The following is a 23,074-nucleotide window of genomic DNA, read 5'->3' as shown; positions in this document are numbered from 1 at the left end:
ACTTCCTAGTTCGCATGGAGAAACCGTTTTCAGTGGAGTGCGATGATGGAAGTGTGAAGCTGTATTGAGGCAGTGCTGGGTGTTGAAATTTTGCACCCCTAACAATTTTGTGCCTGGGGCAACCGCTCCCTGTGCCCCCCCCCCAATGCTACGCCACTGAACAGGTGAAACCTTGAGTTGTCAGCAAGCTTAATGCTGAAATGATCCGACTGTGAGATCAACATTTCTACAGTTTGACAAGCTGTCATGTGATTCTTTACCGTTGAAACCCTGCTATTCTCTTATCATATTTCTGTGTTGTGCAGTGGCTTAACTTGTCTAGAATATAATCTCTGTGACGGATGGATGGGACTCGAATTTGACTTTGAAGCCCAGCATGTTTGTAAGCATCCCACTGTCTTCATTGATACCTATAAGAGGTACATTGGTAGAGGCATAGTCATTGAAGGTGTATGCAGTCAAACCTTCGCTCCCGAACACCTCCGTTATCATGCGTTTCGGCTCCTGAATGCCGAAAACCCAGAAGTAACTGCTCCGGTTTTCAAACGATTTTTGGAAGCCAAATGGCTTCCAGGGCGTTCTTTTTCTTTTTTCTCCATTGACTTTGCTGACCGCCCTTTGATTCTCAGTTGTCAAACATTTCGAAAGTCGAACGGACTTCCGGAATGGATTATGTTCGACAACCAAGGTTTGACTATGCTATACAGTGGTACCTCGGGTTACATACGCTTCAGGTTACATACACTTCAGGTTACAGACTCTGCTAACCCAGAAATATTACCTTGGGTTAAGAACTTTGCTTCAGGATAAGAACAGAAATCGGCCTCCGGCAGCGCGGCGCAGCAGCAGGAGGCCCCATTAGCTAAAGTGGTGCTTCAGGTTAAGAACAGTTTCCGGTTAAGAATGGACCCCCAGAACGAATTAAGTACTTAACCTGAGGTACCACTGTATCGGTTCTTGAAAGAAGGAAAATAACAACCTATTGCAGTCCTTGTGCTTACAAGCAGCATTGTGACTTTGGCTACTGTAATGTAAATTTGCTGGCTAGACTTCTGATGATCTGCTGGAAAGATTTTGAAAATGAGGTGGCTTGTAGGCAATTGATATGCCATGTGTGATTAACATAGATACTGATATGCTAATAAATAATTTTAGAGGGTAAGCATTTATGTTGACTCTTTTTTCAAACTCTGACTAATGTGTGTAAAATATTTGCATTGTATTGGAGCACACCGTTCTCTATGCAAAATCTGCATGTGATTTTGCTAAAAATGTCCTGCCTTTCTATTCCGCTTAATTCATTATACACCAGCCCAAATGGATTAAATAAAACAGTATACTTCCTTGTTCTCATAAATATATTCTGTGTGTCTTTTGAACAATCTCCTGTATGGTATTCATGATCTCACTGCTTTTCTCACAATTGAGTCCTTTAAAATACTTAAGGGATTGAGCTTCTTTGATTTGTAAAATTATTGGCACTTTTCAAGCCTGCAATTGAAGAAAATGATGTGGTCTTCTGAATAGTATTCCCTGTTATCTAAAATATATGCATAATGAATGTATAGTAATCATGTTTCTTCAGCTGTGAATTCCAAATAACAATTGTCTGACAAACTATTTGTGGCTGAAATATGTGTTTAATAAAAGCTTTCAAATGTATCATTAGGATACTGCAGGACTGTCAACAAATAATTAGATTAGGCATAATTCTAAGAAGTTTAACTGAAGTTTGGACAAAAATAGCATTTAAAACACTTTGTGACAACATAGGTACTTGAGTTCATTGCAGAAAGTACCAAAGCTTTAAGCTTTTATACAAAATAGTTAAGGCAATTCTGAGTTCTTTGCACATGGTATGTGCCACTTTAGCACAAGCACCTGAAGGTAACTTAATTTACACTGAATGCTTAATTCAGTTCAGTGGAAAGTGAACTGCAGACACATTTATTGTTAAAAGATCAGTGGCACTTACAGCATAGAGTTCTGAAGTGTACATGAAGAAGCCATAATTCGCTGTGCATTCTCTGAATGTATGTAGCCCAGATTCAGTTTCAGTTCAATAAAAGGATCTCTAGTTATAAAGACCAAGAGATTGGGGAATTGCTGCCCACATAATTTACACTACAGGACGACACATCCCATGAATTGGATTCTTAGGCTGAAATTTTGTACTCCATTCACAACTGTGTTAAACACTAAGTAGATGTTGGTAGTTAAATCCCTTTGTAATCTTGCTTAAAAGGCAGGCGTAGTTCTATACACAGTGGCACTTCGTGTTCCTTCCTGAGGAGCTGAACCTCACTGAATGGTATTTGGTGTTCTGCTCTTTGTAGGCTGTGAGGATATTATCGCTGAGAGCATCTCACTAGACACCTTTATTGCCATTCTCAAGTGGAGTTCTCAGCCGTACGGCTCCAAGTGGGTTCATCGCCAAGCACTGCATTTCCTCTGTGAGGAATTTACACAGGTCATGACTTCAGATGTCTTTTATGAACTCGGCAAAGACCACCTGCAAACTGCCATCCAGTCTGACTACTTACAGGTAATCATTTCTCCTCTCTCTCTCTCTCTCTCTCTCTCTGTCAAATTGTACCCAATTATGTCCTGAACCCAGTTTTGTTAATCACTTACCAGTAGTACAGAACAGAAGCATGCTGATCTTCAATCTTAACTGCAAGGGGGGGGGGGAGTCGTGTGTGTGTGTGTGTACAGAATGGACTCTTTCTCTCTTTATTCTGGCATATGTACACACAAGCCTCTAGCAGAGGTAGTGATTAAGAAAACTATTCTGCTTTCTTGGCACATAACCCAACCCAAACTGGCAGTATAAACTATTTCTTGAAAGCCTAATAATAGTCTAGAAGCAGTTGCAAATTACTTTAACTGAAACTCTTCTTGGTTTAATTTTTGCCTTGCCTGTTCAGAGGTTTATGGAAATTATATAGTAGTTCTCACGCTAAAAACGTATGTCTTGGGGAAGAAAAGGGAAAATCTAGCTCATCCTTTAAACACTTTTCTTGCAGGAGCTGTACAAAATCCCTTTGATTTCAACTACTCAGTGCTCGCTCCCCCCCCCCGCCCCCCACAGCCCCATTCTGCAATTTAATCAATGGAGGAAACACCATTAGTGTGTGTTACCTCATCTCAAATGAGCTTTATTTATTTACTTACCTACTATTGATGCAATTTCAATACATGCTTATGTGATTTGGGTTCTAGGTGTGTCATGAGGAGTGGGAAACTGTTTTGGTCCATACAACTAGCTTATGCCAGAAGAGAATACCTGAGCATCCTTAATTAGAAAGGCAGACTGCAAGTAATATTTCCAGACACATGTCTTAAAGTAGAGTTAGGGGCCCACAAATCTTTACTGGTCTTCGTAGACCAGTATCTGTTGTCAGTTCTTGCCCTTTCCCTCCCTGCTGTCCTTTGGCAGATTCAGAATGTGGGGGGGGGGGGGAATCAGCCTCATGGTATTAGCATGGTGTAATCTAGCTGTAGTGGTCTTGGCTTAGGATCACTAAGGTTAGTGACCAAGGTTAGTGGTCATCTAGGTTTCAGATCTTCCTCATTTACTATGCCTTTCAGATACCCCATGAAGCATGTTTTGATGTTGAAAATTTTGGTAACAGTATAATCTTATTTATAATCTTCAGTACCTATTGCCAAAAGTTTATAGCCTTAAGGATATGAGCAAGGATATGCTTTAAGATATCTGTTGCTTTATTTTTCCAAAAATGGTCATTTTGCAAATTGTAAGTCTAAATTTAAATTGAACAATTTGGTGTTGAATACCACCCATGTATAATTCTTCTGTGTTATAGGAATAATATTTTTGCTGCATTTTTATACAGTTTATCTAGAATTCTGAGAGGTCCCTCTTGTTGTGAGCAGGAGTAATAAATGCTGTTTGCATTGAGCAATTTGGTTGGGTGTAATTCATAGATGCTCCAATGTTCATTTGTTGAATGTCTCTCTGATAGGCGAGTGAGCAAGATGTCCTGAAGTATCTTGTTAAATGGGGTGAACATCAGCTGATGAAAAGAATAGCAGACCGAGGTAAGTACTTCTTAACGGGCATATCTAAACTAATAATTAAAAGAGAAACTGATAGCTGTAAGTTAAAAAGCTGAACAAACCTTGGATCCTTCACTGTAGAGATGTATAATACATATGAAGCTGCCAGATTTGTACTACCAGCTTTGTCCACACTAACTGGCAGCAGTTTTCCAGAGTCTGAGAGAGATTTCCTAATTATTTAACTTGGCATCTTTTTCACTAGAGATGCCAGAGAGCGAACCTGTCTGGACTGTTCTGCATGCAGAACATGTGCTCTACCACTGAGTTATTTATGGCTATCCCTGTCTCTGTTTTAGCACCTCTTCCCCATTTGGGGAGATGTTCCTGATGGATTATGCCTCGGTACCGAAATTCATGACATCTCTCTGGCATCTTGAGCCTTAAACTCATTCGCCCCGCTCTCACAAATTCCTTGCAGACATAAGAACTCCAGTGTTCACATAGAGCTCCTCTGCCCATAAAAACTCCTCCATTCTCTTTGATGGATGGTGATGGAGCAGCTCAGATAAGAGCACTGGAAGGTGCCTGCTGCACTCAGATGAATGAGGCAATCCACTTGAATAAAACTGTTCTTATCAAAGGCAGTTCCTCAAAGCAAGGCATTGTGAGCGTGGCCGCTCAGAGAGCAGAGTCTGTGTCACTGTTCCCTTGGTGCAGCAGTGGCAAGATATTTAAAATTACCTTTAAAATTATAATCATTTTAGGGGTTTTTAAATAGTAATTGGAAGCAAAGCAGAGGTTACAGGTGCTCTTTCCATAACCGTGTCCACAGTTCCTCACGCTGAGGAAGCATCACAAGTTAGAGAGTGGCAGCATTGGTGGACAGGGTAGCAGGGACACACAATATGCCACCCCTCCCAGTCTGCCATGTGTGCAAAGTGGCTTATGGTAGGGCTCTCCCTGCACACGACAGATACAGATGCATTGTTGACTTGCACTCCTTTTCTTTTCCTAAGCACATGGTAGGATTTCCTTTGTGGAAAAGACTATTGTTTCTTAAAAAATCCTGGGATGATGTGCAAATGTAAAGCCCTGAAGAATCTCTAAAGAATGGACCTGCAGCTTCAGTAAGAACCCCAGTCAGATAGAAAAATAGTTTTGCAATAGATGACTTTCTGTGAGATATGTGTCCTTGCTTTTTAAAATCCTGGTAGACAAGCCAGCTATATCAAACCGTATGGGAATCTCTCGTTAGCTTTCATCCCTTGCTGTAGAAGAGATATAGATTTTTTTAAAATGCTCAGGTGGAACTGTCTGCTTATTTCCCCTCCTGCAGAGCCCAATTTGCTGAGTGGCACAGCTCACAGTGTGAACAAGCGAGGTGTAAAGAGGCGAGATCTTGACATTGAAGAACTGAAAGAGATCCTTTCTCCTCTCCTACCGTTTGTCCGCATTGAGCATATTTTGCCTATGAACAGTGAAGTCCTGACTGATTCTGTAAGTGTCTCTTTAAGGTCACTGTGGGCCATTATATCACACAGATAAATGTCTTGTTTGTTTTTGAGGATGTTGCAGATGACTCTTACTGCAGACCTTCAAATTTGGTGTAGAAAAAAGCTTAATTCGGGCTTGGTTGTTATTCGCCAGCTTGCCCATATATGTTGCAAATGGTTTATTGTCTACAAAGAACATAAACATTCCTGAACTCTTTTGTAAGATGCCATCTTTTTCTGTTAAAGATGAAGAGAGGTCTCATCAGCACTCCTCCTTCGGATATGTTGCCGACAGCGGAAGGTGGAAAGTCAAATGCCTGGCTGCGACAAAAGAATGCGGGCATTTATGTGAGGCCAAGGCTGTTTTCGCCATATGTGGAGGAGGCTAAGGTAATAAGACTTACTACTTAGTAGGTTCTGATAATGTGTCCCTCATAACTCACCTCACAGTTAACAACCTTGCTTTGTAATGCGTCTGAACAAGGTGCTCTGGATGCATAGGTAAAGGGTAAAGGGACCCCTGACCGGGGGCCAGTCACGGACGACTCTGGGGTTGCAGCGCTCATCTCGCTTTACTGGCCGAGGGAGCCAGTGTACAGCTTCTGAGTCATGTGGCCAGCATGATTAAGCCGCTTCTGGCGAACCAGAGCAGTGCACGGAAACGCCGCTTACTTTCCCGCCAGGGCAGTACCTATTTATCTACTTGCACTTTGACGTGCTTTCAAACTGCTAGGTGGGCAGGAGCTGGGACCGAACAATGGGAGCTCACCCCGTCGCGGGGATTCGAACCACCGACCTTCTGATCGGCAAGCCCTAGGCTCTGTGGTTTAGACCACAGCGCCACCTGCGTCCTTATGCTCCGGATGCATAATGGTGTTCAAAAAGAGCTGAGTGTCTAAAAGCACTCCAGTGCCTTCCAGAGGTTGTGGACTACATGTCTCATAAAACCTGACCATTGGTTCTGGGAGTTGCGGTCCAACATCTGGAAGGCACTGCATTGGCTGCACCTGCAGAGAATATGGGCATCTGGCCAAACAGAAGACAAAAGTCCTTCCATCTATGTAACTCACCGATACATTAGTGCAGTTATCCCCAGCGGAAGAAGGTTTCAGCTCTCTTTTCCATGCCTGTTATGCTGCCCCCTTGTACATACATTGAAAGGGCTTACATTGTTTTTCATTTCCTCTTTGGGTTTCCCTGAGTTTTTTTCTCCTGGGCCATAAGTTCAGATTTGCTTTCTAAACAAAAAGACTTACCTGCTGTGACTCATGTTTATATGTTAGGAAACTCATAGGTGAACAAAAAGGGGCTGGAAGCAACAAGGGGGCTATTCCTTGAGCACAGAGAATGAAGTTAGGGTTCCCTTTTCCCGCAGTAACTGTATGAACATGCTACTTGTGGTCTTATATGTAGATGATGGTGGTGGTGGTGATTTATATCCCTCCTTTCCTCCCAAAGTAGCCCAGGGTGGCAAACATATCAATGACAATATCAGTAAAAACATTATAAAAGCAGCTAAAAGCAATCATACCCTCTCAGTCAGTGGTTTCAGGTTTGCCAGGAACATTACCTTTCAGCCATCAAATGCCTGTATAAACTAGAATATTTTTAAATTCCCCCTGAAACCCAATACATGAGGGAGGCAGATGCAGTTCACTAGGGAGGGCATTCCACAAAGGGGGGACTATTACTGAGAAAGACCCTTAGATGATTGTGCACCCCTCTTCCTTTCACAGAGAAGTATTCAGATGTGTTAAAGGCAAGCATTGCAGCCTCCAGCAATCTTTGTACTTAAGAGCTGCTTCAGCTTTTGCTCAAGTGGGAATGAGGTGTGGAGTTTTGCAGCAGTAGAAGTGGATCGTTTTTATTACTATTATTAATTTGTTTTTTAGTACTAGTGCTGGGCTGAGGCTTTTGGAGTTTATGTCATTATTCTGATTAAGTTATGAGCATGGATGAGGATCAGTGACTGAAAAGAACACAATGTTTGATGTTTTTAAAGGGAACATGTGCTCCTGAACATGGTCAGGTCATTTTTATGTGTTTCGTATCTGGAAAAGGAAGATAATGCAGTGTCACACTGATGGCATTTATTGTTTTATGTTGACAGGAAATCAGAGAAAATGTTAAGTAAACTCTCTTGTTTCAACCTGTGTTGTTTCAGTCGGTTCTAGATGAGATGATGGTGGAACAGACTGACCTGGTTCGTTTACGGATGGTTAGAATGTCCAATGTGCCAGATACTCTCTACATGGTAAACAATGCCGTTCCACAGTGCTGTCATATGATAAGTCACCAGCAAATAAACAGTAACCAATCCAGCGCTCCTTCAGTTGTAGCCAATGAAATCCCAGGTGAGTTTGTAAGCTGATCCATAATAAATTGCTTATCGTTATCAATATTAAAAATGTTGTTAAATAGCTCAGAATCCGCATGATCAGAGTTTCACGAGCAAGTGATAAGATGCTGTCCAGGACCTTATGCAGAACCTAGTCCTCATGCTGTCAAAGGAAGAAACTGAGCATTTTGACTGTGGTGTAGGTTTAGAAACCAACAGAGCCCTGTTGATAGTGTTGACATGATAAACATGCTTTTGTTTCTAACATCTAAAACAGGAAAGCAGTTCTGGTGGGTGGGTGTGTTTTGTGATGAGGGGTGTCAACATGCTGATTTGTGAATCTTTGATGTGTGAATCTGTGAATTCTTGTTAGTCTGTCCAAGCGCCCAGTCTTAAAAAAGCAACAACAGACTAATCCCACATATGTTACACGAATAGATTTTGAAAATGTGATGATAAAATAATTGATCCCCGTGACCTGCAAGGTTTTATCAGTGACAGATTTAAGATTTTTTGCTTTCAAGGGTCTCCATTTCCAAATAAAACCTTTGTAGAATAAAAGATACATGAATACCAGTTGGATCTTGGCATCTGACACAATAATTGAAATGGACTGCAAATTGCTTTTAATCACAGCCAGCTAAATTACAGGAGGGTGGAAGGCACTAGTGGAAATGAAAACAAAAGAACACTTTAGATCAAAAGTGCTGCAGTGATTGTTAACGTGAAGAAGTGAAGCTGTGCTGTCCTGGTCAATTGGCTTCAGCTTTGATGTTGAAATAAAGTGTGTCCTCAAAATCAAGTGTCTTAAAAGTTACAAATCGCTTTAAAGCACTTAAAACGAGAGCTATGTCAAAAAGAGGGGGGAAAGGACACATTTTCTGGTCAGTAGTTGATACTATTCAAGGGCTCTAATGATGTCAAAAAAATGCATAGAGGGGCCTTCTTCCTTTAATTTAATTCATGCCATTTTCAGCTGCGTTTATTTATTGCATTCTAATCAATGTCTCTTTCCCCACAGTAAATAGGACCTAAAAAGAACTGGTAAATGACCTGTCAGCTAAGCTGTATAGGCTGGTTATTGCTCAGGGCAGGTGTGGGGAATCTTCGGTCCTCCAGAGGTTGCTGAGCTGCAGATTCAATCATCCCTGGCCTTTTTGACCATGCTTATGGGGGTTGTTGGGAGTTGTAGTTCAGCAGCATCTTGGGGGGCAAAGGTTTCCCACACCTGGCCTAGGGCAGCTTGGTTGGTCTTTTTCTATTGTTATTTTTGTTGTTGCTGCTGCTGTTGTTTCCTAGAAGCAATTCATAAATGAAATGCATATTGAAGCAATTTTTACAAAAGAATCAAATTTATGTACAACAATTGTGTGTATTTTCTATGTAAAAAAACCCCAGTTAAAACAGTTACACATAGAAAAACAATTCCATTAGATACTGACTAGGATTAAAAGTCTCCACCTTGAAGGCTAGTCGAAAGAGGAAAGTTATTTTCCAAAGGAACATTGGAATGTGTTTTTTAAACATTACAGAGATAGCTCAAGTCTCCAGTTTCAGCCGGGAACCTTCTTTTCTGTTCATGAATTAGCAGCACGGTCATTCATGGCCTCTGTAACCCATTTGCTATGTGCCCTATGGGAAACTGCTCTCGATGACTATCTGGAAGTTTGCTCTTTTCATTGTATTCTCCTAGAGTCAATTTTTAATCGCAAGGGCATGTAAAGAGACATTTAAGTAGCATCTCCCCAGCAAGAGATCTTCCTGCCCCTGGACAGTTGACATAGCCTATACTTGAATATTTGATGGCAGTGCAGTAAAACCAGACTCACTTTTCATGGTTGGGAAATAGGCAGCTGTATAGTCATTTTAATTTCTTTCTTCTCTGATATATTTTAACTGGATATTTCAATCCGCAATGTCTTGTTGGGTTCTGTTCTTGCTTTTGGTGAAGGTGGTTTGGGATTAAAACAAATAAAACAATGCATACACAAATACTTTACTTTTGATTTCTAATTCCACAACCATAAATATTCCCTTTGTCCCTTCTGGGTTCAGAAATGCTGCTCCTCAAAGCATTGATAAGCGCTTGTCAAGAATTTTCCTGGGACATCTTAATAGAGTGTCTAACTAACTTTTCATGTGATCTCTTCCAATGAGAGTCAAAATCAGATGAGTTCTCTAACAAGAGTGGAATTTCCCCAAGCTTCTATTGGCTTAGAAGTTGCATGTTCTTTAAAAAAACAAAACCTAAAATTTCTGAAGTTATTACTGACTCTCCAGTGGTCTTGTGATTTCAGCCTTCAACCCAACCTATCAAGTGTGTGCCAATAAAACCAATCTGGAGATGGCTGGTTCCATCCGGAGGAAGTGTAAATTTGAGATTTTAAGATACTCTGCATCAAAACATTTGATAAGGACATGATAAGCGGGATTCACAAAGATAACTTGCTGACATAGAAGCAAATAGAATATTGCTTTAAACAGATGTTGGATGGTCATCTGGCTTCTTGAGCTGCGATTCCTGCTTTGCAGGTGGTTGGATTAGATTATCCTTTTGGTCTTTTCCAATTCTACAGTTCTACAATGCTATTAAATCAGCATTCCAAGCAAATGCTTTTTCTGCTGCTGGTGTGTTTTAAGGAATAAGTGATCAAGGGGTGTTTGTGTGTGTAAAGGGGAAATGTGTCTTAATGAAAGCTGCGACCATCAAATATAATTCCCATCCTCTCAGCAAGCATTTGAAAGTAGTACATACAGAAGGCAAGATTGACTGGAGGGGTTAACTGGGAGGTTGCTGAAGGAGGGGAGATAACTCTTGAAAGAAGGGCAGGCTAAATTATTATGGAAGGACAAAGCTAGAGGACTAGGAGCAAAGAGGGCTCTTGGGGCATGTTGGCAGGCAGAGGGAAGGTGTCAGGCTTTCACTGGGCTAACGCAGCAGCTAGATTGGAAGAAAGAAGTGCCCTGTTGAATTAAACCAAAGGCACATCAAGCATCCTGTACTCACAGTGGCCAACCAGATGATTGGTTGGCTGGTTGACTTAGTTTACTTATATGCCTCCTTTCCACAGTTAGAAGTGCCCAAAGCGGCTTACAACAGGCACCCACTTACTATGAAAATGTGAACGGGTAGTTCACAAGAGAAATCAACAATTCAGCAAACATGAGATATGCAAGGCAGAGGAAAGTGGGGTGCCTTTCAGCATCAGTTATTCATTGTTCACGCAGGGCTGGTGGAGGAGATAGGGTCCTGCTGCCCTGCCTTACCTACCTCTGCAGAGCTCAGTATCCCAAGCACTTGCGCTTCCTAACCCACTTTTCTGCATGGCTTTACTTAGCGCAAACAAGTCCCGGCTCAGTTCCTTAAAAGCCTTATCTTGCTGGCCCATGGAATCAGCTGCTGCTCATTCGAATAGCAAAGGAAGTCATTTCAGCTTGGGTTGTTTTCTGTCTGTTGCTGTTTCTGCAGTTCCTCGTCTCCCTGTTGTGAAAGAGATGGTCAAGCGGCTGCAGGAGCTCCGCCATACCGAGCAGGTGCAAAGAGCTTACGCTCTGAACTGTGGAGAAGGGGCCACTGTCAGCTACGAGATTCAGATCCGTGTACTGCGGGAATTTGGACTTTCTGATTCTGCCGCTGAGCTCTTGCAGGTATGAAGCACGGACAGTAGCCTCAGCAGACAGTTGACCGTCCTCAAGTTGATCGGCTATCATGATGATGATGATTTATTTGAAAACGGGACTGTATATGTAAGCCTGTTTTAAGATGAAGTGTGCAGCAGTTTAGGCGTGAGTGGAGGAAGAGATAATGGGAATGTTAGGTAGCATTGCTGCTATATTTTTAGGCAAGGAAAGAGGAGGCTGTGTTAGATGACAGACGCCCACCAAATTTCTTCATGTCTAATTAGAAGCCAGGAGATTATTCCTCGTACTTCTTGGTGCTGCTCTGCCCTGGATGTTCCAAATGAATTAGCCTCAGAAAAACAAACCCCACACCCAGCATGCAAATTGCTGCTGATCATAATAAGTCTGCTTTCTAGAGCTTTTAAACCACAGGCCTGCAGAAGGATAACAAACTTGAGAATCTCAGTCTAAAGCCTGCATTGTCACATCAACATTCCTCCTGACCTTGCCAAACAAAAAAATGTGGTTCTGGAGAGGGGGGGGGAATAAAAGTTAAAATCTAAAGATTGCTGTTCCAAGCAAGAAAGTGAGGGAGCTTTTGTTTTTAAGAAAACATACTTTATAAAAAGAAATCATAGAGGGAGCCACCCAGTGGTGCTCTGCAAAATAGAGATTTGTACAGAAGAGTTTTGTGCTGTTTAAAAACGGAACAGGAGCACCACAGCCGAGTATATTTTTGCACTCTTCAAAACTGTGGCCATATGCTCCAGAATGATTGCAACTGACATGTTGTGTATTTTTGCTTGCAAAATAATTATATAGTGCAAAACCTCTATTTCCATACCTGATTGCTGACGTGGAAGATCTGTAACTTAGGAATTCAGCTGCATTAGCAAAAGTGGTCATGTATTAGGATGCCTAACTTAACTTTTTTTGCTGCTGCAATATGGGCTGAAGACTAGGACTCCAGAAAAGCACCTTTATTTGTTTTTTGACACACGCACATGGCAGGGTCAGATAATGCAGAGTAAGCAATGCCCAGGCCTTGTAGCAGAAGTTCCTATGGATTTTTCAGCCTCTTTTGTGTTCTCTCTTACTGTTGCAGAATCCTCACAAGTTCTTTCCAGATGAGCACTTTGGGGATGAAAGCCCGCTCTTGACCTTGAGGCAGCCGGGGCGGTGTCGCGTGAACAGCACACCCACAGCGGAAACCATGTTTACAGAATTAGACTCTTTTGTGGCCTTCCATCCACCGCTGCCCCCTCCCCCACCTCCTTACCACCCGCCGGCTACTCCAATCCACAATCAGTTCAAAGTCGGCTGGAAGCAAAGGGCGCAGAGCCAGCACCCCTCGCGTTCCTTTTCTTACCCCTGCAACCATTCCCTGTTCCATGCCAGAACAGCGCCGAAAGGCCCCCCTCCCATCTACCTGTCTGGTGTCAAAGCCACACCTCCCGATTGCACTAACACTACAGGACTGGGAAGACAAACAGTTGCTGCCGCAGCAGCTGTGATGGCTGCTGAAAAGCAAGTAGTAAGTATGCCACAGACATACACAAACTCCAGATGCATGAATGTTAAGGTAGAGTGATGCATTGCCCTGGTGAAGCAAACAGGACTTTGTGTTTACAGGAGCTGTTTGGAATTTGCCGGTACGAAAGGCTTCCGGCTTTGTCACTGAGCAACTAGGTAGTTGTCTGGAAGTCTACCTATGGGTTATTCCATAGCATTCACGTGCAACCATGTTGCAGCTTCTGTCTTGTTTTGTGGGTTACAAATTCACCCAACAAACCATCCGGTTGGGAATATCTTTGTAATAAACACAGGGGCATTCAGACCATTGGCCTGGCTAGCTCAGTGTTGTGTATACTGGCAGCTGCTCTTCAGGGATACAGACGGAAGGCTCTCCCAACCTTGCCTGGATCTGCTGAGGATTGAATCCGGGAGCGTCTGCCTACAGAGCACATGCTCTTCCACTGAGCTGTGCATTTCCCTCTGGCATTTGCCATGCATGGTGCCCATATGCGTAAAATAAAGCAAATAATTGCATAGTAAGAATCCACCCTTGGTTTAAATGGAAGGCGTAGATGGTAGTGAAAGCAGAGTAGCATAGATGGTAGTGAAAGGAGTTCTTGCTCTCCTTTATAATTTATTTTTAAAAAGAAACCATCTTCTTAGGGTTTCATTCTTTTCCAACCCCCTTTAGATGTCAAGGGACAAAAAACTCTGGTACAACAGAAGTGGATTTTTCCTACTGCACGTATCAGGTTTTTCAAGCTTTGGAAACCAGCATAGATGGCATCCAAAGCTGAGGATTTTTGTTTCATGATCATACTTTTAAATCAGCTTGTGCTCAGCTGAATAATGCATGGGAAGGTTCTAAAGAGATGGGATAGGCTTAAGAGAAAATGCATAGCTTAATGAGTCAAGGTTAAGGCCTGTTTGTTGTTGTTGTTGTTTGTTTTATACAGACCAAACCTGAGCTGTAAGCAAGGAAAATACATTGTCCAGTATAAACATTTAAAACAGGCTTGTTTTATAAATATGTCGCAGTGGCTTTTGGTTGCTGTTATATAAAACACACTGAAGACAATAAAGGCTGGTCTGGAATAAATTAGAAAAGAAAGGCCATTGATACATTAGCCAGCTGAATCTGGTAACATTTGAGCAAAATGTGAATTTCCGACACTGAAAGTAGGATCTGTTCAGTTAACAATTCATCTTCCATAATGGAAATAGGTCAAATTCACTTCCCGTCCTTTCCTTGAAGAATTGTCTCCTTTGTAATTATTCTTTAGAAAGCTGTGTTCTAGTCTAGATCATTTCCTCCTGCTAAATCCATATTGTTTGCTTGGTCTGAGTAACAAGATAAATATTTTATTGGACAAGGCTGACTGTAGCTGCATGTTTGTGGTAGCCGGCTTGGAATCCAGCTGTTGTTAAATCATTTGGAGAAGGAAATGATCTGTCGTTACATGTTTAGACCTTCTGAGTGCATTGTGCACCCTGCAGCTGAAAAGTCTGCATTGTCCCCTTTCAGGAGTCTGAAGGTTTAAATATTGCTTAACTCTGATGACTCCATAGCTTTGGTCAAATCAGAAACACGGAATGGAATGGGAGGTGATTAACCAGGATTGTTTATTTCCATGGATTTATTTTGCACTTAGTTGATAGTGTTTGGAAAAGAAACATGCAGAGGTCTACTCTATTAACAGCCTGGCGAGTGTTTGCTCTGTATCAGAAGGGCTGATGTTCTGTTTCTTATGCTGAAGCAAGCACCATTCCGTTCAGTGGGATTGACTCCCAAGTAATTTTGTATAGGATTGCAGCCTAAATTTCTAACAAATTGCGCTGAAGATTTTTTTTACAGAACTTGATTTTCATATCTGAGTTAGCTAATCCAGTATGCAACTCCTACCAATAATAATCAGTCCGAAATGCATTGCTACAGCAGGTGGAAATAATTCTGTACAAGCCCACACATATGAAAACAGTTTCTCTGATGACATTGACTCCTGCTTCTTCCACTAATAGGTTTGTTTATTAGATGGCCCAGTTGCAAAAGTCCTTCATGGAGTTAAATTCATCTAGCTTTGAGTCTTGTATATGCTTCAGTTACATAGATTTCTTGAACTGATATCAGTGTCTCTAGGTTTGTTGTCAATCGTCTCTGATAACTATGTCGCTGAAGTTTAAATGTCCCAAATAATTGGTTTTGGAAGCTAATCTGTATATCAAACTGCTCTAAAGTTGGCCACTGTAAGCCCCAAGAGTGGCCTATACAGATTTTATAGCTCAGGACCACAGCACCTCAAGGACCGCGCCTCTCCATATAAACTGACCCGGACTCTGCGTTCATCTTGCTCCTTCATTATATAGCTTCATTAGATAGGCAGTGCTGATTTGTTGTGTGATTGTTTGTTTCCAGTGGCAGGCGGGCTGTAGAGCGGTGACACCTCCCCCAAAAAAAGCTCCACAACTGGGCAAGCTGCCCCCCCAAATCCCTCCCCCCCAAAAAAATGTTTGGTGCCATTCCAAAAAGTAGGGGTCGTCTTATACATGGATGTGTGTTATACATGGGAAAACACGGAAAATAAAATAAAACTCTTGTAGTTGGAAACCTATCTTAAACCCATCTGTTCATGCTGATAGTACAAAAAACCCACGTAAATAGTGTTTTTAAGGGAGCATGTGCTCTTAACATGTAGCTGTGGCCTGTGGCAAGCTTGGACTTTCTTATGCTGAAATAGTTCTGGGGGAGGCGAAAGTATGTTGCTTATAGCTGGAACACAGGGGAATAAATAGCACAAGTAGAAATGGGTGTTCTCTTCTCTTTTCCAGGGTACTCAACCTGTGCTCAATGAACTGATGCCAGATATCGCTATGGGTGTGTCGACGATGTCTCTGAAGGACAGGAGGCTGCCAGAGCTCACTGCTGACACAGAACTGAGCCAGCCTGTTCTGGAAGTTGGGCCAGGAGCAGCCCAGCACATTTCATGTCTTCAGACAAGGCACATGCACAGTTCCCGGAAAAAACATTCAGTTGAACAAAAACTGGATTCGAGAGAGAATCCACAGGAATACCCAGATTTCTACGATTTCTCCAACGCTGCATGCAGACCGTCTACTCCTGCCCCCAGCAGGCACACTCCTTCACCTTCTCAAGGTATCTATTTTGGCCCAGATTTGTACAGCCACAATAAAGCATCACCCAGCGGCTTAAAGGCCACCCACTTACCTAACCACATCTCTCCAAAAAAGCTTGAAGACTCTCGGAGGGAGTATGCACTTTCTCAAGAAGGGCATCCGCATAGACAAAAGAATGAACCGATACACCTCGATGTCTTAGAACAACCTCCCCAGCGGTTGGACTTGGCATTGGCTGCCCAAGAGAATGCTGGAAATGGCCCAGTTCACGCAAGGGGGCGAACAAAAATAGAAACTGACTTAACCTATGGGTTAACCTCTGGCCGGCCTTCTCTGCCTGCATACAGCTCAGAGATCCATGAAGAGCAGTCCGGCCGGAGGCTGGCAGACCTCGAGCCCTTGGAGCACGAAGCACAGAGAAATGTGGATTTGGAAAGGGAAGAGGCAGTAAGCAGAGGAAGGAGGTCTCCCAGCAAACCAGACTTCCTGTACAAAAAATCTGCCCTCTGAAAACCACCTCCACTTCTTCTCTGTGCCTAAGAGTCATGAAATATCCAGTCTTTGCCACCTCTGGCCTGACTTTGGTTGGGCAAGTTCATTTATTGCCAGCTGCCACATCACTTTTTTAATTATTATTTTTGTACATACATGGCTTCCTTAGAGATGGCATGCTACCAGTTTGTTTGGAATGCTGCTCCAGAGTTTGTGTCCGGAACAGATTTTGTTAAGCCTCTTTAAAAAAAATTAAAAATAGCCGGCACCTTTAACAAAAAATGAAAGGTAGCCTTTTGCACCTGTACATTAATTTTATTTAGTTTTTGTACTAGTATGTTAAAACTTGCTGTTATATTTAAAGGACAATGTTCATGCTCTCTTGGGTGGCTTTTAAAAAAAGAATTCACCTTCCGGCTTCCTGTGCGCATTGGGTTTGCGCACTGAGATATGTATTTTCTTATCAAATGGTGACAATGTCTGTCTTTATTTTTGAATGACTATAGGAATTCCAAAGAACAGCACATCTAAGTAACTGCTCTGGTTCAGTCTCAAGCCTTCCTGGTCTACCACTATTGCAAGAATCCAGCCTAATACGTTTCTTCTGTTTACCAAGTCCATGGCAGCTGGCCTTCATCTTGATGTAGCAAGCCCTCACTGATGTTTGTGGCCAAGGTTTTCTGTGGAAGTGAGGAGTATAACTCTCTTTGGGTTCCTTGAAATCTTTTCTCTCTCTCTCTCTCTCTCTCTCTCTCTCTCTCTCTTGCAGGCCTTGGGGGCTGACATAACACCTCTGAGAAGCACTTAGTTAACTCCTTTTGTTGGAATACACCTGGTACTGCAAATTGTGACAGTACTGTAAACACTCTCATCAATTTTTCCTTTGAGTAAGGATATGCAGGTATGGGAAGGTTTTGTACCAACCCAGGACAGTGAGAAGATGCTGCATAACACCTGACTTTGGTGTTAGCGCTCCATCTCCTTAGAGGAAGCTGCCTGTCTCCAGTAGAGGCACCCAAAGGAGTGCTTTCTGCCTTCTTTCTTCCACCTGTGATTAAGCAACCAAGGGCTTCAACCTTAGTGATGTCACTGAGGGCTCCTGGACCCCGTGAGTCTCTTGCTTTGTGGACGGAAATCACAAACTGAAGAGGAATGCCTAAGGCTTAAATTAGCTGTAAGCAATTTAGCACTTAATTTCTTCATCCCAACCTCTTCCGTGTGTGCGCGTTTGGTTTTGTCTTTTTAAAAAGACTCTGGGGACTCCGTGCTTTTATGAACACAATGTAAAGAGACGGGGCCGATTGCTTAGAAACGCCGATTGCTGCTAATGATGGCCATTTGGGCTGTCAGCAGTTGTATGCACCCACCATGTCTTTTCTCATGCAAGTATTGGGGGAAAGCTCCAGTGCTGCTGTGGCATCTCCTAATACAGGCCTGGCAGGGTGGCCAGCTCTAAAATGCAGATCTTCCATCACCAGAAGACCTCAGTCAGAATATTAACTAAAGGCTGTTCTAACCTTAAATCTGACTCTTGATTTTAGATACTTGACACTGTTTTAAATGTACACTTTTTCAATGTTTAATCACACTTTTGTTTTCAGCTCTAACAAGAGGACCAGCTCCTGCCTTTCAGTTGCTGTGTCCTATTTCTTTTAGGGGGCAAACACTGTTAAAGCAAACAGAAGTTCTGGATCCTTGATGGATAGTGTGTATGAGTGAGAGAGTATCTTGTCCAGAATTTTCACACTACATTAACTTTGCTACAATGGTGCAAATGCATAAAGCATAAAGTCTTCTATCCTCTGCCTTTTTAATTTTGAGGACAAGGGAAGATGAGAATCTACTATATCATCTTGTCTAGTGCTTTTTAGCTGTCTTTCATGGTATAGGAGAAGTTTGTGAGATTGGCTTTGCCTTCCAGAGAATTTTGGGACGAGACTTACCTTTGACCCACTTACTCATGCACACTGAATATATCTTTAAACCCACTCTCCCAAACAAGAGCACACAGAAACGTCCATATTCTAGGTTTTAGATATTCTGTTATTTCAAGTAGGTCATTTTGTCCATGTCTGAAACAGAGCCTGTTTGCTTCAGTACGTTAGTAGTGTAATGTGTGCTAGCTCTGTCTGTGAGTTACCCGAGAGGTAAATTCTTGATCTCAATAGTGGCTGTAGAGTTGGCTGAAATAATCCACCCAGGTTTAGTTTACACATGGTTTTTACTGTGGAATAAGCTTTGTGTGAAGCTATTTAGGTGCATATTGGCTCCCAGCGAACAAAACGTACCGTTTTGTTGAAGTCAGGTAGTTGCCATTTCAGACCATGGGACAACGTTCTAGATGAAAGCAAATCCTTGTAAGAGACAGAATTTTGTAGCATACCTTGAGATAACGGAGTTATTTAGACAATGTAAAACAACTTGTATTAAGTCAGAAAGGGAGGTGCAAATGTTCCCAGAGAAATTTTTGAGATGGCAAGAAACTGGCTTCTTTACCTCTATGGCTTTAATTAAGAACTTGCTTTTTCTAATGTGTCAACAAAACTCTTCTCGGATTCTTTGGCTTATTAAACTAGATCCGTTTCCCAGCAGTGGTCAGATTGGGTTTGGTGCAGTTTTAGCAGGACCTCTGGGTAGCTCATTTATTCATCCAGTGTCATTCAACTCTTCTTGCACTTCCTTAGGAAAAGGCGTATTTTGATATCTATATTTTGTAAACGGCATATGAGCAACTGGCCAACTAAAGCCAAACTTTAATATCCATGATTCGATAGAGCAGGAGTCGCCAAGCTGGCGACATTGGGCACCGTGTTGCCCACATAGACTTTTGTTTGTGCCTCTGGGCAGGTTCCCAAGACTCCCAAGCTTTCTTTTTTTTAAAGAGGCAAGTCTCTACTTACGGGGCAAAATGTGCTGGTACCTTCTAAGTGATTTCTGTGAAATGAAAGTGAACGTGACGTGACCACCTTGTATATTTTTCTTGACACTGACAAATGCTCCCTGTTATTAGACAGCGACAGCACCAGTGCACGTGTGATTAGTAGTGTGATCTCCATGATCAGGGCATAGCTGACTGTGGTAGGCATAAGGTTGTCAGGGTGCTTGTCTAATTTTGTGTTCTGCCATGACCCCCACCTTAGGAGGCACTTTGTGACTCGAGCCACCAGCACTCTCCCAAAATTTGAAGTGACCCCCCATTCCAAAAAGGAACAGTGCAATGCAGCGGTTTTGTCTGGGTGTTAACTTGGCCCGGCAACAAATTGATCAAACATGTATTGTGCCATAATTGAAATTAGTTTTACAATCTGCTGGGCAGATGATTTACTCAGAACTTCAACCGCTTGGTCCCTTTGTCCTCCAAAAAAATCAGGACTCATGAGCAAATCCCAGCTATTCAGTGTTTCAGTAATTGACAACTATGTTGTGTGTTTGGCATCTTCAATGCGCACAATACAGTTTTAGCAGCTTAAATAAATAATCTTTTGTTTGCATGAAGCACTTTTGAATACATTTTAGGAAATTCCAAGTATTCAGTAACCATACAGCTGTGGCTTTGAAAGAGAAATAATTGCTTACTGAACAACTGGTAAACCGATGAAAGATGCTTCAGTATGGAAATTTAAAACTATAATCTTGGCTATTTCTGCTGCAACAGAAGAGTCGTGTCCAAAACTGGTTTGGTATCTATCCTGCTAGGAAAAACTGTGTGTTCTAATCCATGATTGGGAACTAGAAGTGTGTGTGTGCATGTGCACACACAAACACATTGTGTTTCCATGCATCTACCTTGTGTGGGTTGTTCTCTTTTTTTAAACTTCCAGAGGTGCAAAGGGCTGTGTGGGTTGGGAACTGCCAGGAGAAGGAAGTGGAAAAACCACCATGTAAGACATGCCATTTTGTATCCCAGCCAATGTGTTTACAATAAGTCTTCTGAAAGTATACTGTTAAGAGTTATCCTTGTTATCCTGTAAGACTACCGTACAGTGACCATCTACGTTTCATGTTTTAATTCCTGTCTTTGATCTCTTTTTTTCTGCCTTTAAAAAGAGAGAAAATGAAGAGACTGGCTCTTGCTTGTTATTCCAAACCATATTTTCATCTCTTATGTAACATATTTTGAAACGGGCTATGGATGGAACAATTATTCTAGCTTCTCCCAATGACTGTGCTTTCAAATGGTGGAGGGGCTGTGTGTGGAATGCTAGAGGAAGCTGGAGGGGGAGGGGATGCTATTTCCGTACATGTTTGTATTTCTGGAAGGTGTTAAGTGTCCATGATGTTGCGTTGTTTTTGTGCTGTTACTGGTATAAAGTCAAGTGCCTTCAATACTAAAGGCTCAGAAATTTTCTTACAACAACTTCATGTCCTATGCAAGTGTTTTTTCTACAACCTGCATAACCAGTACTTTGTAAAACTTGTTTACGCTTCAATTGTACATATTGGTTTTTTAAGAAAATATAGTATTTTTATTTAGGTACCTCTAGAATTGAATTCTAGTCTTGTGTGATGCATTGTAAAACAATACATTTCTCTTTTGAGTACCATTACAGTTGTAAAAAGGTTTTCACTGGTTCTATTTTTCTACTGTTGCTGAGAAGCATGTTAACACTGACTTTATCCTACATATAGTTGGCATTTCAAATAAATGGCTTGTCTAGAAAAATCCTGTGTAAAATTTATTTGATTCAGTCACGATAAAAGACAACTTCTGCATGCAGCATGCTAACGTATAGTAACATTTTTTCCTCCTGTCTGAGACGAAAACACATTACTGTGCACGGCTGCAAAGCATACTCCTTCCGATTATATTAATTTCCTGTCTTGAAAGAAGTACCAACTTGTCAGTAAAATCTCAAGGCTACAAGGCAATAACTTTTATTAGGAACTAAAATATTGCAAAGTAGCTTTGTAACTCTTCTTCAGGTTAGGTATAAAAAAGAAACAAAGGGGTAGGCAGGAAAGTTAGAAAAGCCTGGATAGGATAGGAATACAGTTTATAAAAGGAGGAGTACAGGAGGTGCTTTGCAGAATTAGACTGGTAGATACAATACAGGTTTTATTGGCGGGGAAAAGATTGGTATGTAAAAGGAGAATTCCTGGATGCCAAGGTTCCAGTTTGGGGCAAGTGCTCTTTGGTGAGAGAATCCCAGCAAACTAAAGTATGGAAGTCTATGTTGTTACCCCTTTAAAATATGCCCTTGTGAGTTCCAAAACTTCCCTCTTCCCTTAGCATAGAAAAAGACCACACATTTGGTAGGTTAAAAATGGTTTACTTACAAACTCTCTGAAGGTTAGGTTTATGTGATTTTTCTATGCATCAGTCATAAAACACAGGCAGTAAAACCTGGCTTAGTTACAGTGGTGAAAGTTCCTAGGTGACTGGTATAGGAACGCAAGAAAGTCTTGTTAGAGCCATGGGGTGTGAGCTTGGAGGAATCAGCTCAGACCTCTTTGCACTGAGCTGAGCAGGCAGACTGAGGTACAATAGGCTTGATTACTCCCAAGGTGAGCAGGAGTGACCTACGCCTGGCAGGACAGCTTACTCTATGGCATTAACCACTTCATTCATTAATGAGACTTAAGTATGTTGGTTATCTGAGGCTGGTTATCCCACAGGTTTCAGGTTATGCCAAAGTTTGCTCCGTAGTCAGATACATTTTACTTGATTCTAATAAGGCTGTGCTCTGTAAGACCTGCAAAGCCTGATGTGGCTGAGGACCACCTCTTCCCCACATGAACCAACCCAAACCCTGTGAGTATTGTGTATTAAATACTTAGTATATCGATTTCCTCACCACCTCCTACAGTGCTTTTCGAAATGCAAAACCACAATCGGTGTCAAACTAGATGGATCTGACTCATGTATTGCACTACTTCCCTTGTTTACAGCAATGTGGCTGGGTAAAGATGTGCATCCAATGACCCTTTGCTGAACAGAAGTTATTTATTTCATTTAGCACATCATAGACAGGTAGTGTAACAGCTTCAAGATTAAAATCAACTACAGTGCAAGTTACCCATGTAGTCCTGAGCTTTGGCTGAGGGAATATGCAAAACAACACACTGGCACCCTAGTTAATATTCTGTTGGGGCCATCCCCAACAGAAGCCCAACCAGATAGGCGGGGTATTTTTATTATTATAATTTATTATTATTATTATTATTATTATTATTATTATTAATCATAATAATAATAATAATAATAAAAAAGAAGGGTGTGTGCTGTCCATGGGAAACATTATGGTTACATGCCAGTGGAAAGGCAAGGCTGCATCTAAAAGTGAGCAAGGCCACAGCCATTCCACTATCACTAGCATGTACCCCATTCTCCTACTTAACATTCCTTTAAATTCTCTCACAATGCAGCCTAGTCACCCCAAGCAAACTGCTCTAGTATGGGCATATTACCCCACCCCACTGTTGCCTCCCTTCTTTGAGCATAAGACATATTGCAACAGCG

At 41.8% G+C, this 23,074-nt stretch overlaps 1 protein-coding gene across 4 annotated transcripts in view; it reads left to right on the top strand.

Moving 5' to 3' along the window:
- The window catches only part of BTBD7 (BTB domain containing 7), a 78,246-nt gene extending 56,969 nt beyond the window's left edge, over window positions 1-21,277 (top strand). For 3 of the 4 annotated variants that reach the window (XM_083434620.1, XM_083434621.1, XM_083434622.1), the window contains 8 exons: window positions 2,337-2,545; window positions 3,987-4,062; window positions 5,360-5,520; window positions 5,763-5,906; window positions 7,681-7,870; window positions 11,324-11,502; window positions 12,581-13,009; window positions 15,817-21,277. In XM_083434620.1, the coding sequence (XP_083290746.1) occupies window positions 2,337-2,545; window positions 3,987-4,062; window positions 5,360-5,520; window positions 5,763-5,906; window positions 7,681-7,870; window positions 11,324-11,502; window positions 12,581-13,009; window positions 15,817-16,632 (2,204 nt within the window). In that variant the 3' untranslated portion in view covers window positions 16,633-21,277. The remainder of the gene's footprint in view (window positions 1-2,336; window positions 2,546-3,986; window positions 4,063-5,359; window positions 5,521-5,762; window positions 5,907-7,680; window positions 7,871-11,323; window positions 11,503-12,580; window positions 13,010-15,816) is intronic. The other variant, XR_014509812.1, reaches the window with a different exon arrangement.
- Window positions 21,278-23,074: the final 1,797 nt, after the last annotated feature.

This window comes from Podarcis tiliguerta, assembly GCF_965153285.1.
Source record: "Podarcis tiliguerta genome assembly, chromosome: 1".
NCBI lineage: Eukaryota > Metazoa > Chordata > Lepidosauria > Squamata > Lacertidae > Podarcis > Podarcis tiliguerta.
This window is presented reverse-complemented; position numbering and strand designations above follow the sequence as displayed.